At 50.6% G+C, this 12,941-nt stretch overlaps 1 protein-coding gene and 1 long non-coding RNA gene across 2 annotated transcripts in view; one reads left to right on the top strand and one right to left on the bottom strand.

Moving 5' to 3' along the window:
- Positions 1-12,707, bottom strand: part of LOC137219359 (uncharacterized) — an 88,139-nt gene extending 75,432 nt beyond the window's left edge. Inside the window, exon 1 of the long non-coding RNA XR_010941083.1 lies at positions 12,270-12,707. This is a non-coding gene — a long non-coding RNA (uncharacterized lncRNA). The remainder of the gene's footprint in view (positions 1-12,269) is intronic.
- On the top strand, positions 129-5,599 carry LINGO4 (leucine rich repeat and Ig domain containing 4). Its single transcript, XM_067727804.1, has 2 exons — positions 129-741; positions 3,148-5,599. The coding sequence occupies exon 2, from the start codon at positions 3,149-3,151 to the stop codon at positions 4,931-4,933; it is 1,785 nt and encodes a 594-aa protein (XP_067583905.1). The 5' UTR covers positions 129-741; position 3,148; the 3' UTR covers positions 4,934-5,599.
- Positions 12,708-12,941: the final 234 nt, after the last annotated feature.

The raw sequence follows: 12,941 nt of genomic DNA, 5'->3' as shown, positions 1-12,941 counted from the left end.
CTCTGCAATCTCATTCCTGTGTGAGGACCCAGGTTCCCAGCCCTGCCAGCCGTCCGCACTGTGAGGATTCTGCACCCACCCTGAGAGGTCCCCCACGGAGGCGTGGGGGCTGGTCCTCAGGAGCCCCCCACCGAAGCCATCTCAGACTAAGCTCCGCAGTGGGTGTTCTGGGCTGAGAACTTGCCCCACAAATGATACCCACAGGGAACATTTAGAATGAGAGGCTGCACAGAACTGCCCCGCATCTGGGAGACTGAAAGACAACCCTACGGAAAGTGCCTGACCCCAGAGCTCCGCAGGGGGGAATCAGGATGCCCGAGAGACCCTGCGGAGCTGCCCAGCAGCTTCCACCACCGAGCCCTCCACCCCTTGGGGCTCGGGAGCTTCCCTCTGCGCTCCCTCCCCTCCTCTGCCATCCTGAGGTGGCGCCTGCTGCAGCCCTCCCTGGTTGCTTTATTTATTTATTTTGCACCAACAGGGTTGCTGCAGACTCATTCTTGCCTGGTTTAAAAAGAGAGAGAGGAAAAAAAAAAAAAAAAGGAGAAATGCTTTCTGGCTCTTCTCTCTACCTCGGTCTTGGCAGCAGCCGCTGCAGCAGCAACAGCAGCAGCGGCAGGCAGGGGGGCAGCGGGGAGAGAGGCGCAAGGGGAGGTGCGGGGCAGAGGTGCAGCTCGAGTGGGACGGGCCCCCAGCCCCGCACAGATGCAGTGCCCAACTTGATGCCACCCTCCAGCTTCTCTGGTAAGTGCACCTACCTCCTGTCCCAGAGCTGCAGCTGCCCTTCTCCATAACGTTCTCAGAGACAAGGCCAGACCCGTCAAGGCTAGAGGGTCTGTGCCCACCCCAGGCCCAGCCAACCATCGATCCTGGCCCCATAGGACTTTGATGGGAAAACTAAGATGGCCCAGGTTCTCCGGAGGGAAGGACTCCAAGCAGACCTCCCTCCATTTCCGGGGTGCTCTCTCTACCTCTGGGAAGGGTTTTCCTGCAATCCGTGTGGATATTCCAGAAATCTTACCTCCAAGAGAGAGCCCCCTCCCGGTGTAGGTCCCCATGCCTCACTCAGGTCTGCTTTAAAGAGGATATCCAGGATCAGATGTGTCTCTGGACTGCCACATAGAGACAAGAGGAAAGCTCCCTGTTCCTTGAGGGTGATGCCCCAGACCCCAGCCCATACAAGGAGAGAAAGGAACGGTCCTGACACCTATCTCTTCCTGCAAAGTGGCCGGAAGCCAGTCCTGTAGCCGTGGAGATTGGCAAGGGAAGTTTATGATTACATTAGCGACCTTTAAAGAGAAGGGGCCAGATCCCCAGCCCCTGGCCCAGCGGGCTTCGGAGACTAAGAGGACATTCACAGGAGTGGCAAGGAGGGAAGCTGGGTTACACGCTTCACTGCACTTTTGCTGAATGCAGGAAGGAAGGATGAGCAGGAACTGCAGCAGTAGTGATAAAGAGCTAGCTGTCAGGTGGACTTACCAGGGGAATGAGGGTGGCTGGGACATCTCTCTGCCTGGAGAACTCTTAGCATGCCATCCATACCTGTTAGGTTGGGATTGGGAACAGAGGAGTCTGCTCAGCAGCTTCTGCCGTGCCATTCCTTCTCATGCCCAAGCCTCAGGACGGTGTCCTACGTCCCTCTGCTCTTTGGGCCTCTTTCTTCAGTTTCTGAACTACTACAGTCCTCTGAATTAGCTATAGGGTAGCCACCAGAACGATCCTTCTAGGAGAGGGTATAGAATGGGAAATAAAGGGGAAGAAATCACACCATCTCTTAAACTGCTTCTCCTAAGTTCCACCTGGGAGAAAATGGGCCGTGGGGTAGAAAGCTGACCCTGTAGGGCCCAGAAAGCCTGAGGCCTGAAAGGTCAAAGGTGATTGGGATCTGCAGCTAGAAAGAAACCGAGGCCTCCTGCCTCAGTTGGCTCAGTTGGTCCTATCTCTGTAGCATCCCTTGCCAATTCCAATACCTCCCCTTCCTTGGGGTCCCGGTTGTCACTAAACAGGGTGAGTCTATGGGACCTCTTCTCCTCCAGCACCTCAGTCAGGCTCCAGTGGTCATCTGCCTGATTTTGCCCAGGCCCCTGGCACCCAGAAACCACTTTAAGTTGACAGGCTGTGCACACAGACTGTGCCCAGAGATCTGCTGTGCCAGCCAAGGGCTCCCTTGGTCCCCACCATAGCGTCTGGCCAGGCGCTGTCTCTCCTCACTTGTCTATGCCTACCTGGCTCTCAGTCTGTCTCTTGTGTTTTTCTCAGGCAGCAGAGGCCAAAGGGGACAAGAGATCTCCCTCAGACTCACACACTAGGCTTGAATCAAAACACCACGAAGGAGGGGTATGAGAGAAGCCCAAGTCTGAGGACCAAGCAACAAAACCGGGGCATCTCTTGGGTCCCTCACACCCTAATGTCATCTATAGGGGAGGCGGCGTTGCCCTTGGGGTTCTTGTGAGGGATTCACGTACCCCCTGCATCCTGTGCTTTATCTAATGTGCAGCTTGGCTGTCATCCACAAGGTGTTCTGGGGAGATTGGATCTTGTTAGTCTGGGGCCTCAGGCCCTGGGCCAGGCTGGAGGAGGGCAGAGGGGCAATAAGTGGAGCCTGCGGGGCAGAGCTGAGGCCCACATGCTTCCCAGCCTTGGATGACTTAGTCAAGGCGATGCCTGTCTCCAATCAGGATCCAGGGATATGATCCCCCTTAAGCCGTAGACAAAGCTGTGGGTACATAACCTGGGAGAAGGCAGAGAGGGACATAGCAGAGATTGGGAGAGCAGCTATCAGGGAGAAGGGACCTGAGGTATTTCTGGATCTCACAGATGGAGGGAAACTCAAAAGTTACTTCCCTGCTGCTTCCTGTCTCCCTCCCCCTAAAACTTTCCCCACTTGACTCGGGTTCCATGAGCTAGTAAGCACTTGGCCTGTTACCCAGGTTGGGAGGGGGAGGAAAGTACAGAGTCCCCTTAGAGGAGCTCCAGAAGGCTCCAGGGAGGTGTGCACCAGAATTCCCCCCAGATCTGCACCCTAGCTGCTGGCCATGCTGAGATGGGTAGCTCAATATCTCTTTCTCCTCTAAGGAGGCCCAGGGAAATCCAGGGTCCCCATCATCTGAAGCCACTTTCCAATAAGGGCCATGCCATCGTCTATTCCAGGATGGAAGAGGGGATGGCTGCGGCCACTACTCCAAAGCAAGCCTGGCCCCCCATCTTTTTCCTGCTCCTCCTGTCTGGGGGGAGTAGCGGCGGCTGCCCTGCTGTGTGTGACTGCACCTCCCAACCCCGGGCAGTGCTCTGTGCCCACCGGCGACTGGAGGCTGTACCAGGGGGACTCCCGCTGGACACCGAGCTCCTGGACCTGAGTGGGAACCGCCTATGGGGGCTTCAGCGGGGAATGCTCTCCCGCCTGGGCCTGCTCCGGGAACTGGACCTCAGCTACAACCAGCTGTCCACCCTCGAGCCAGGGGCCTTCCATGGTCTGCAGAGCCTGCTCACCCTGAGGCTGCAGGGCAACCGTCTGCGAATCGTGGGCCCCAGGGTCTTCTCAGGCCTGTCTTCCCTCACGCTGCTGGACATTCGCCTCAACCAGATTGTCCTCTTCCTCGATGGAGCTTTTGGGGAGCTAGGCAGCCTCCAGCAGCTGGAGGTTGGGGACAACCACCTGGTGTTTGTGGCTCCGGGAGCCTTTGCTGGACTGGCCAAGCTGAGGACCCTCACCCTGGAGCGCTGCAACCTCAGCACCGTGCCTGGCCCGGCCCTGGCCCACCTTCCAGCGCTCGGGGTCCTGAGGCTCCGGGAATTAGATATTGGGAGGCTGCCGGGAGGGGCGCTGCAAGGGCTGGGGCAGTTAAAGGAGCTGGAGATCCATCACTGGCCGCCTCTGGAGGCTCTGGAGCCTGGGAGCCTGACTGGGCTCAATCTCAGCAGTCTGGCCATCACCCGCTGCAATCTGAGCTCGGTGCCCTTCCAAGCTCTGCACCACCTGAGCTTCCTCAGGGTCCTGGATCTGTCTCAGAACCCCATCTCTGCCATCCCAGCCCGGAGGCTCAGCCCCCTGGTGCGGCTCCAGGAGCTCCGACTGTCAGGGGCATGCCTCACCTCCATCGCTGCCCACGCCTTCCATGGTTTGACTGCCTTCCACCTCCTAGACGTGGCGGATAACGCCCTTCAGACACTGGAGGAAACAGCCTTCTCTTCTCCAGACAAACTGGTCACCCTGAGGCTGTCTGGTAACCCCCTGACCTGTGACTGCCGCCTCATCTGGCTGCTCCGGCTCCGCCGCCGCCTGGACTTTGGCACGTCCCCCCCTGCCTGTGCCGGCCCCCAGAACGTCCAGGGGAAGAGCCTGAGGGAGTTTTCAGACATCCTACCTCCAGGGCACTTCACTTGCCAACCAGCCCTGATCCGAAAGTCCGGGCCACGCTGGGTCATTGCAGAGGAGGGCGGGCATGCCGTTTTCTCCTGCTCTGGAGATGGAGACCCAGCCCCCATCGTCTCCTGGATGAGGCCTCAGGGGGCTTGGCTGGGAAGGGCCGGGAGAGTAAGGGTCCTGGAGGATGGGACGCTGGAGATCCGCTCTGTGCAGCTACGGGATAGAGGTGCCTATGTCTGTGTGGTCAGCAATGTAGCTGGGAATGACTCCCTGAGGACCTGGCTGGAAGTAATCCAAGTTGAACCACCAAATAGCACTCTCTCTGACCCCAACACCACCATGCCAGGGATCCCAGGGCCTTTCTTCCTGGATAGCAGAGGCATAGCTATGGTGCTGGCAGTCGGCTTCCTCCCCTTCCTCACCTCGGTAACCCTGTGCTTTGGCCTCATTGCCCTCTGGAGCAAAGGCAAAGGCCGGGTCAAACATCACATGACCTTTGACTTTGTGGCACCCCGAGCCTCTGGGGATAAGAACTCTGGGGGTAACCGGGTCACTGCCAAGCTCTTCTGAACTTTCCTTCCACACTGGGGACCCATCCAAGCCAGCTTCAGATACCAAAGGGGAAGAGAACCAAGGCTGCTTGGACCAGAAGCTAGTCCAAACAGCATAGATCTCCCACGCCTCCTGCCTGCACCATGCCAGCAGCTAATGCCACCTCCTGATAGCCGGCCTCCTTGTGCTTTTGCAGTTTGAGGATAGCATTGTCATCTCTTCCCTGAGGGTCCCAGGAAGCTGAAGATATAGACCCTGTAGTCAGCCCAGTCCTTCCCCCACCACATACAAAGCAGGAAATATAACCCTCCAGTCTGCTAGTCTAAGCTCCAGGCTTCCTTCACACCCACCTACACATACCTGAATAACCAATACCAATCGCCAACCACAGCCATAGATTACTTCAGAGATGGGGCTGGGAAGTGCCACTTGCTTCTTGGAGTCTCTGCTCCTCAACCAGGTGGTCTCTCTCTCTCTTTTCTGCTCTGTCCCCTCTCTAGGGGCAAACAACTAGGGCCAATGACCTCAAGCTAAGGAGAAGAGGATGTGACAGGGGGTGTGGGATGGGAAGGAGGACAGACTACACACTGGCACTGAGTGTGCATGAGCCCCGCCACCTGCCTCTGTCTGTCACAGCATTAAACCTGTTGCCAAAAGGCCATGACAGTAGCAGCCACAACTAAATGTGATCTCTGGAGATTTCTTCAGTCTTTTCCACCCCTTATTTCTGTCAGATCTCCCCCTTCCTACGCTTTCTGCCTGCCCATTGAGCCTGTATCCTAATGGCCTTGCCTGAATCTAACGAGCCTGAAAACCAGGGGTTTACGCAAAAGGTTGCCCACCATGCCTGGAGAGATCAGCACAGCCAGCCCATTTCAGTGTCAACCCTTTCCCCTGTACTCTCCCTCTCCGGAGTTGGAGGAGAGATCCTCTGCCTTCCAAAGGATCCCTCTGCAAAAATTTCAACCCAGGGCACCCAGCTCCTTCCCTTCTTTCTCACTCTGGTTGGAATCTCCCTAACATTCCTGTATTGCAGATCCCTAGTGCCCTTGATGGAGAAAGCAAGAGCACTCCTAGAAAATGACTAACAAAAGCAAGAATCTGCAGCTGTCAAAGGAGAGAGACCCAGAACACAGCAGGACTAGGTTTGAAGGAAAAAGGTGGGAGGGGCACTGCAAGCTGTAGTGAAAAGTGGAGGGAAGAAGAAGCAGCAGGAAGCACCTGCCTTTCCACCGTCCTTCAGCAGTTTCCCCTGGTTCCGTGTTCAGTGCAGCCCCGGTGGGAAGCTGTCTTTGGATAGAGGCCGCTGTCTTATGGAGACCCCAGATGCAGAGGCAGAGTGGGAGGAGGAGATGCTGACTGCCTCTGAGTGTACTCCAAAGAAAGGCCAAAGCAGACCTAGAAAAAGTAGAGATGCTGAGAGCTCAAGGGACAGGGCAGCAGCATCAGCATCACCGGAAGGGGAGGAGTGAAGGGAGAGGAAAGGAGCAGGGAGGAGGGGCCGAGAAGTGGAGAGTCACGAGGTCCCTAGGAGCCTCTCTCTCTCTCTCTCTCTCTCTCTCTCTCTCTCTCTCTCTGCAGCAGCATCTGCACAGTGTCCTTAGTTCCCCTCCACCCTCAAGAGCCCCACCCACCCCTCACCCAACAATATGCAAAGCGTCATCAGCTTCCTAGCCATTCCTGCTGCCCTTGTCCTTGCCCTGAGGAGACTCATTAGGAGATTCCCAGCCCAAACTGTCCCTGACAGGTGAGAGAAGCTGGCGCCATATGGGGGCAGCCAGACTTCACCAGCAGGCAAGCTCTTCAGTGGGGCAGAGGTGGGAATCTGGGGGCAGGGGGCTGTGGGCAGAGGTGAATGTGAGAGAGAACCCGGCAGTTTGGAGAGTGAGGCTGGAGAATCACACAATCTTGAGCATCCGGAGCCTCCAACCTTGCTCCTGGCACCGTGCACACACAATTCCCTTAGCATTGCAGCAACCTCCCCTCTCCAGTTTATTAGACAGCCCAAAGGTTGTCTAATAACCTTGGGGCACAGCCCTCTCCCATATTTCTAAAATCTTCCACCAGTAGCTTGTGAGATTGGGACTTGTGGGGGTCAGGTGCTAGAGGTTCTCATACTAGTTGCCCACACTGCAATTCAGAAAAGGGCAGAAGCAGCATTGCTGTTCAGAGAAATCTACTCTGGGAAGCCCCCTGAGGCAGTGGGGAATGGATGACATGTGTCTGGATTGGGAGATGCTGCTGCCTGAGTCCCACAGCCGCCAGAGCAGCCCAACAGAAACAGAATGTGAGTTGCTTATGTGATTTCAAGTTTTCTAGTATCACATTAAAAAAGCAAAAGAAACAGATACAATTAAGTTTAATACTCTATTTTATTTAACCCAGTGTACCAAACTATGATCATTTCAACATGTTATCTATATAAAAATGAGTAATGAAATATTTTACATTATTTTTTCATATTAGGTCTTTGAAATCTAGTGTATATTTTACACTTACAACACATTCCAATTTGATAACTAAATTCTCACCAGAAATATCTGATCTGTAGTTAGGTTTCATAAAATTCACTGTTGAGAAAGTCAATTCACACATCCAAGTTGCTCCATATTAAAAGTTTTCCAATAACTAAATCAAGTATTGGTTTTAACATTTAAATTAATTGAAATTAAATAAATTTTAAATTCTACTCCTCAGTCACACTAGCCATCTTTCAAGTACTCAGTAGCCACATGTGGCCAGTGGCTACAATATTGGACAGCAGAGCTCCAGACACTGTAACTCTGGGTGTAGACTAGGGCCTCCTCAGCAGAGGTGGGCAAAGTGTCCCTCGAGAAGCACATTCAACCTAGAGGAATTGCCTGTGGGGTTCCCCTACTACCACCCCTTGCTCTCCTGACATGGCCTTTCCAGAACACCTTCAGAGAGGGACGCTAGTTACCGTAACAAGGTTACTGCAATGAGCACTTCCACAGCTTGTCCAATCATCAGAAAGCCAGCCCCTTACCCCATGTGCCCGGAAAGGCTGCCCTTAGCTCAAGGGTGTGTGTGTGTGTGTGTGTGTGTGTGTGTGTGTGTGTGTGTGTGTGTGTGTGTGTGTGTGTGTGTGTGTGTACAAGTGTGTGACGGCAACCAGGGACGCAGGCGGGTGGTGTGTGCACATGTGCAGGGATGTTATGGTCCACATCAGAGGCAATCCAATGGCAGCTCTCCCCTGGAGGGACAGTCGTGGAGATAGAAGAAAAATAACATTTATTCTGTGTTAGTTGGTTACATGTATGTTTTCTTATTTAATCCTCACATCAACCCTATTAAGACAGGGAATCTTGGCTGATGGAACTAAAGGTCAAATAGATTAACTTGCTCGGGTACACAGAGCTGGTTAGTAAGGGAGCTGCTTCTGGACTCAGGGCTAACTCAAAATCCAAATGCTTTCCACCACACTGCCATACTGCTCAGTCACTGTCTGCTCTTATAACCCCCTTCCCCAGGGTCTCTCAGCTGCAGGAACTGACCTGTGAGAAAGGTAGAATCCAGGGGTCATCCCCAGCCCCACCCACTCTGAACAACTCTTTTAAGGGGAATGGGGTCAGTTGTTGGTCCTCACCTTCCTTCAGTAACTCTAATGCACCTGATTCAGGAAGCTGAGGATTGGTTGTTAGTTTTTAATCTTTCTTCTCAGTCTCCCCCAGCATCCGTCTCTCAGAGAGAGGCAGGAGACTCTGGGTAGGACTTTTGCTCTTAGCAGTGAGTGTGGTGATGATTCAGGCCGGCGAGCACGTGAGATCAGAGGACTCCTGCGTCCTCTTCCTCCAAACTGCTTTGTAAAGGGGAGTTAAGGAAGGAGACTTAGAGCTGGATGTTGGTGGCCAGAGAAGCTGAGGAGAATGTCTCTCTCCTAGGACACCCTGCCACAATTCATCAATCTGATCGAAAGACGAAAGAGTAGCACCAGTATAATTTCTGATACTAAGGCCCACATTCCCAGTTGCTGGTTTCTGGTGAAGAGACTTGAGTGACGGGGGAAGAAGGGGTGATTCCTACAATGGACAAAGGGAGTGTGCTGTTTTCCAAAACCTCAGATAGCTGAATATCATTTGAATAGTTTACTCGTTATCCAGGAAGGGAACTCTGTAAGCAGCCAAGGCTCTAAACAAGGCTACTGCGTTTGAGAACCCCTCCCTGCCCAGCCCTTTAGCTAAAGTCTACTTTCCTGCTTTGGCTTACGGAGTGGAAACACCTGCCCACTGCACTCTCCGGACAACCCACACTCTATGTCAATTAGTTTCACCTACTGCCACCTGCACCTTGTTCAGAACACCCTTCAGGGAAACAGAACTGGACTCTTCAGAGCGGGAGATGAGAATAAAGAAATCACAATTCACCCAATCCTAGTCTCTCACAACTCAATCTTTGAATCCTGGTTTGGGCTCTTAGAGGGGGAATGAGATGACAAATCCCAAATACACAGTGACTTGAGAGTGATCATCTCACCTAAAGTTATCCTTTCTACTCCCCAGTCTCCCTACCCAACCAACTAAAAGTCCACCCTCCTTCAGAAAATTTCCAGGAAAAGTGATTACACCTGGCTTTTCACTGCTCTGATTAAGAAATTAATCCTGTGGTTTAATTTTTAATTTTAATCCCTCTTTTTGGACTTCCACTTCATTTCCTCTTCTTTGCTCACCAGCTCCCATTGGAGCTGGAAGATGATGAGCCCATAAAGTAGGCCTGTGCTTTTTATTTATTTATTTATTTTTGCGGTACGCGGGCCTCTCACTGTTGTGGCCTCTCCCGTTGCAGAGCACAGGCTCCGGACGCGCAGGCTCAGCGGCCATGGCTCACGGGCCCAGCTGCTCCACGGCATGTGGGATCTTCCCGCACCGGGGCACAAACCCTTGTCCCCTGACATCGGCAGGCGGACTCTCAACCACTGCGCCACCAGGGAAGCCCGGGCCTGTGCTTTTTATAGCAACAATGGACACTCTTCCTTAGGTCTGAACTACTCTTTACCTTTTTAAAAGTAAAAATAGCTATAGCAATCAAGGCACTCAAATACCTAGAAATAATCTTAGAAACTACATATGTAAATTTTACATGACAAAAACTTTAAAACGCTACTGATGGGACATTAATGACTTACACATGTTTATAGGAAGATTCTATATCATAAATATAAAAATTCTCCCTTATGTAATCTAAAAATATGTGATTCCACAAAATAACATTAACAGTATACTCAGAAAGGAAATTGTGGTATATTCCCAAAATATAATACTACACGGTGATGAGAATGAATGGACTAAAACTATACACAATAATATAGCTGAATGTCACAAAAATAATGTTGAACAAAAGAAACCAGACACAAAAGAGTACTTACTGTGTGATTCTCTTTGTATAAAAAACAAAACAAGCAAAACTAGTTTCTGCTACTAGGAGTCAGAAGCAAGTTTACCCTTGAGGAGAGTAGTGACTGGGAAGGGATAATGTTCTGCTTTTTTGATCTGGGTGTTGGTTACACAAATGTGTTCCATTTTTTAAAATTCATCAACATGTATGCTTTTCATCTGTGCACTTTTCTGTGTATATATTGTACATCAAATTTTTAAATTGTGGTAAAAATAACACATAATGTACATCAATTTTAAAAAACAGTATGGTACTAGAACATGAATAGAGAGATCAATGGAACATGAAAAACCCAGAAATAGACCCAAATACATGACAATTTGGATCTTATGAAAGGTAGCATTCAAAAACAATGGAGGAAATATGGGTTATTAAATAAGGGTTGGACAAGACAAAACTGGATCACTATTTCACACCTTAACACCAAAATAAATTCCAGGTGAATCAAATATTTACATATGCAAAAAGACACTATAAAAATATTTAAAGAAAACATAGGATAATTTCTTAATAATCTTAGGTCATAGGACGCTTTTCTAAATATGATATGAAACCCAGAAGTTATCAAGGAAAATGCTAACAAATTCAGCTACATAAAAATAAAAAATACTTGCATAACAAAAAAGTCACCATGAAAGTAAAAAGACATAGGACAAACTGGGAAAGGGGAAAAATATTTTCAACTTACATATGAACAAAAGGCAAATATTAAAAGTCCTGACAACCAAATAGAAATATGAACAAAGTGTATGAACAATTTACAGAAAAATAGAAAGCAATTGTCACTTAAGCATATTAAAAGATGCTCAACCTTATAAGAGAAATGAAAATTTAAATTGCAGTGAGATGCCATTTACACTATCAGACTGTCAAAAATCAAAAGGTTTGATAACAGGCTGTATAAGCTTGCTGATGGGAGAGAAGATTGGTAAAACTTGCATGGAAGGCAATTTGGCAATACTAACCAAAATCCTTTTCAAACATTGTTGGTGGAATGAAAATGAGAAAAATCTTTGTGGGAGAAAGAGAATTTGTGAAATTGTATCTATCCAACTGAAGAAACAATACAAACACTTCTCAGTGTTTGCAGCCCTAAGTATTTATTGTACTGATATACAAGAGCCAAACAAAATATACTTGGGTATCAGTATAATGTTAAAGGGACTGATTGAATATATCTTAATACATCCCTCAGGCTTACTATGAAACTTAACTATTAGGCAGTTACCTACGTGCTGCTATGGACAGATATCTAGACCATATAAAAAGAAACTGCAAAATAGTAATGTATAACATGTTACCGACTGGGTAATATATATAAATATATTTAATGTATACATGTTTACTATAGAATATCCTGTGAAAAATCCACAAGAATCTGGTAAAACCGGTTGTTTCTTAGGGAAGACAGACCTTTTATTCCTTTGTAGAATGTGCATGTACTACTTACTCAAAACACATATATATTTTTCAAATTAACACAAAACGAGAAACTGAGGCCCACTGGCATCTCCTTAGCTGACCAGAGATATAATCTTGCATTCACTCAACAAACATTTACTGCGTGCGTATCATGCGCCAGGCATTGTGACAGAAGCTGGTGCGAAAGATCCCCGCATTACAAGGAGCGCTCAACCCCTGTCAAGGGTCAGCCCCTAGTGCGTAGCGGGGCCTGGAGGCCGGGAGGGGCCAAGGGCCAGCTCGCGAGGCTCCCGGCGGCTCGGAGTCTGTAGCAGGGTCCAACCGTCTCTAACGGTCCAAGGACCCAGACAGCGGCTGGAATGCACTCTTCCAAAGCAAACCGCCGTCTGCAGAAACCCTCCCCTTTTCTCGCCCCCACAGAAACGGCCCGGTGGCTTGTGCCTTCGCGCCTGTTGCCCCGACCCGTCTCCCTTTAATCCCCAGGAAAGGGGGGGCCCCTGATGACCCACAGCTCCCTTACCACGGGGTGCTCCGAACTCGGGTCCCTCTCCTGCTGCAGTGTCGGTGCTCCTCGTCTGTTCATTCCTCGACAGAGAAGTAGAGTGAGCCCCTCACTCTCTGCCGCGCAATTCCTTCCCCTTGGCTTTCTCTCCATCTCTACGAAGCCTATTTAATGTTTTCCCGCAAAAAAAAAAAAATGTTTTCTGTGTCTCCTGAGTCCCTGTCACAGTATGGGGACCGATCGAGGCAAAAGATCGCAGAAGAAACAAGTGGCGGATCATCGCCCATCAGGAGGCGGCTGCCCCAATGGTCAATGGGTTGTGGGGTCGCACTGGCTTTGTACAAAGGCACTAATTTTGTGCGAACCGTGATGCGGCTAAGTGATGCCACCCCCTCGCACCTTGGGAGCGCGATTTTTCCCCACAGGCTTAGGAGATGGAAGCCTCCTCGGTAATTGGCCTAGAGATTGGCAGGGAGTACTCCGCGAGCCTCTAATTGGCTGTTTAATACTCAGCAGGTGCAATCTCAATTAACGATGTCGGCTTTCCCTGGAGCCTATTGGCTGACCTGGTGGGCCGGCTTTGAATTCCATCCGGGTAATTGGGTAGCAGCACGCAGCAGCGCCGTCGCTCAGGGGCAGCCCCCGCGAGGATTGGTTATGGGGGGGAAGACTGATTGGTCAGGCTGCGAG

The sequence above is a fragment of the Pseudorca crassidens genome, chromosome 2 (genome assembly GCF_039906515.1).
Source record: "Pseudorca crassidens isolate mPseCra1 chromosome 2, mPseCra1.hap1, whole genome shotgun sequence".
In the NCBI taxonomy this organism is placed as follows: Eukaryota; Metazoa; Chordata; class Mammalia; order Artiodactyla; family Delphinidae; genus Pseudorca; species Pseudorca crassidens.
This window is presented reverse-complemented; position numbering and strand designations above follow the sequence as displayed.

Excerpts from the sequence above, each read along its gene's own strand:
- LINGO4 (XM_067727804.1), top strand. The coding sequence starts at position 3,149 with ATGGAAGAGGGGATGGCTGCGGCCACTACTCCAAAGCAAGCCTGGCCC.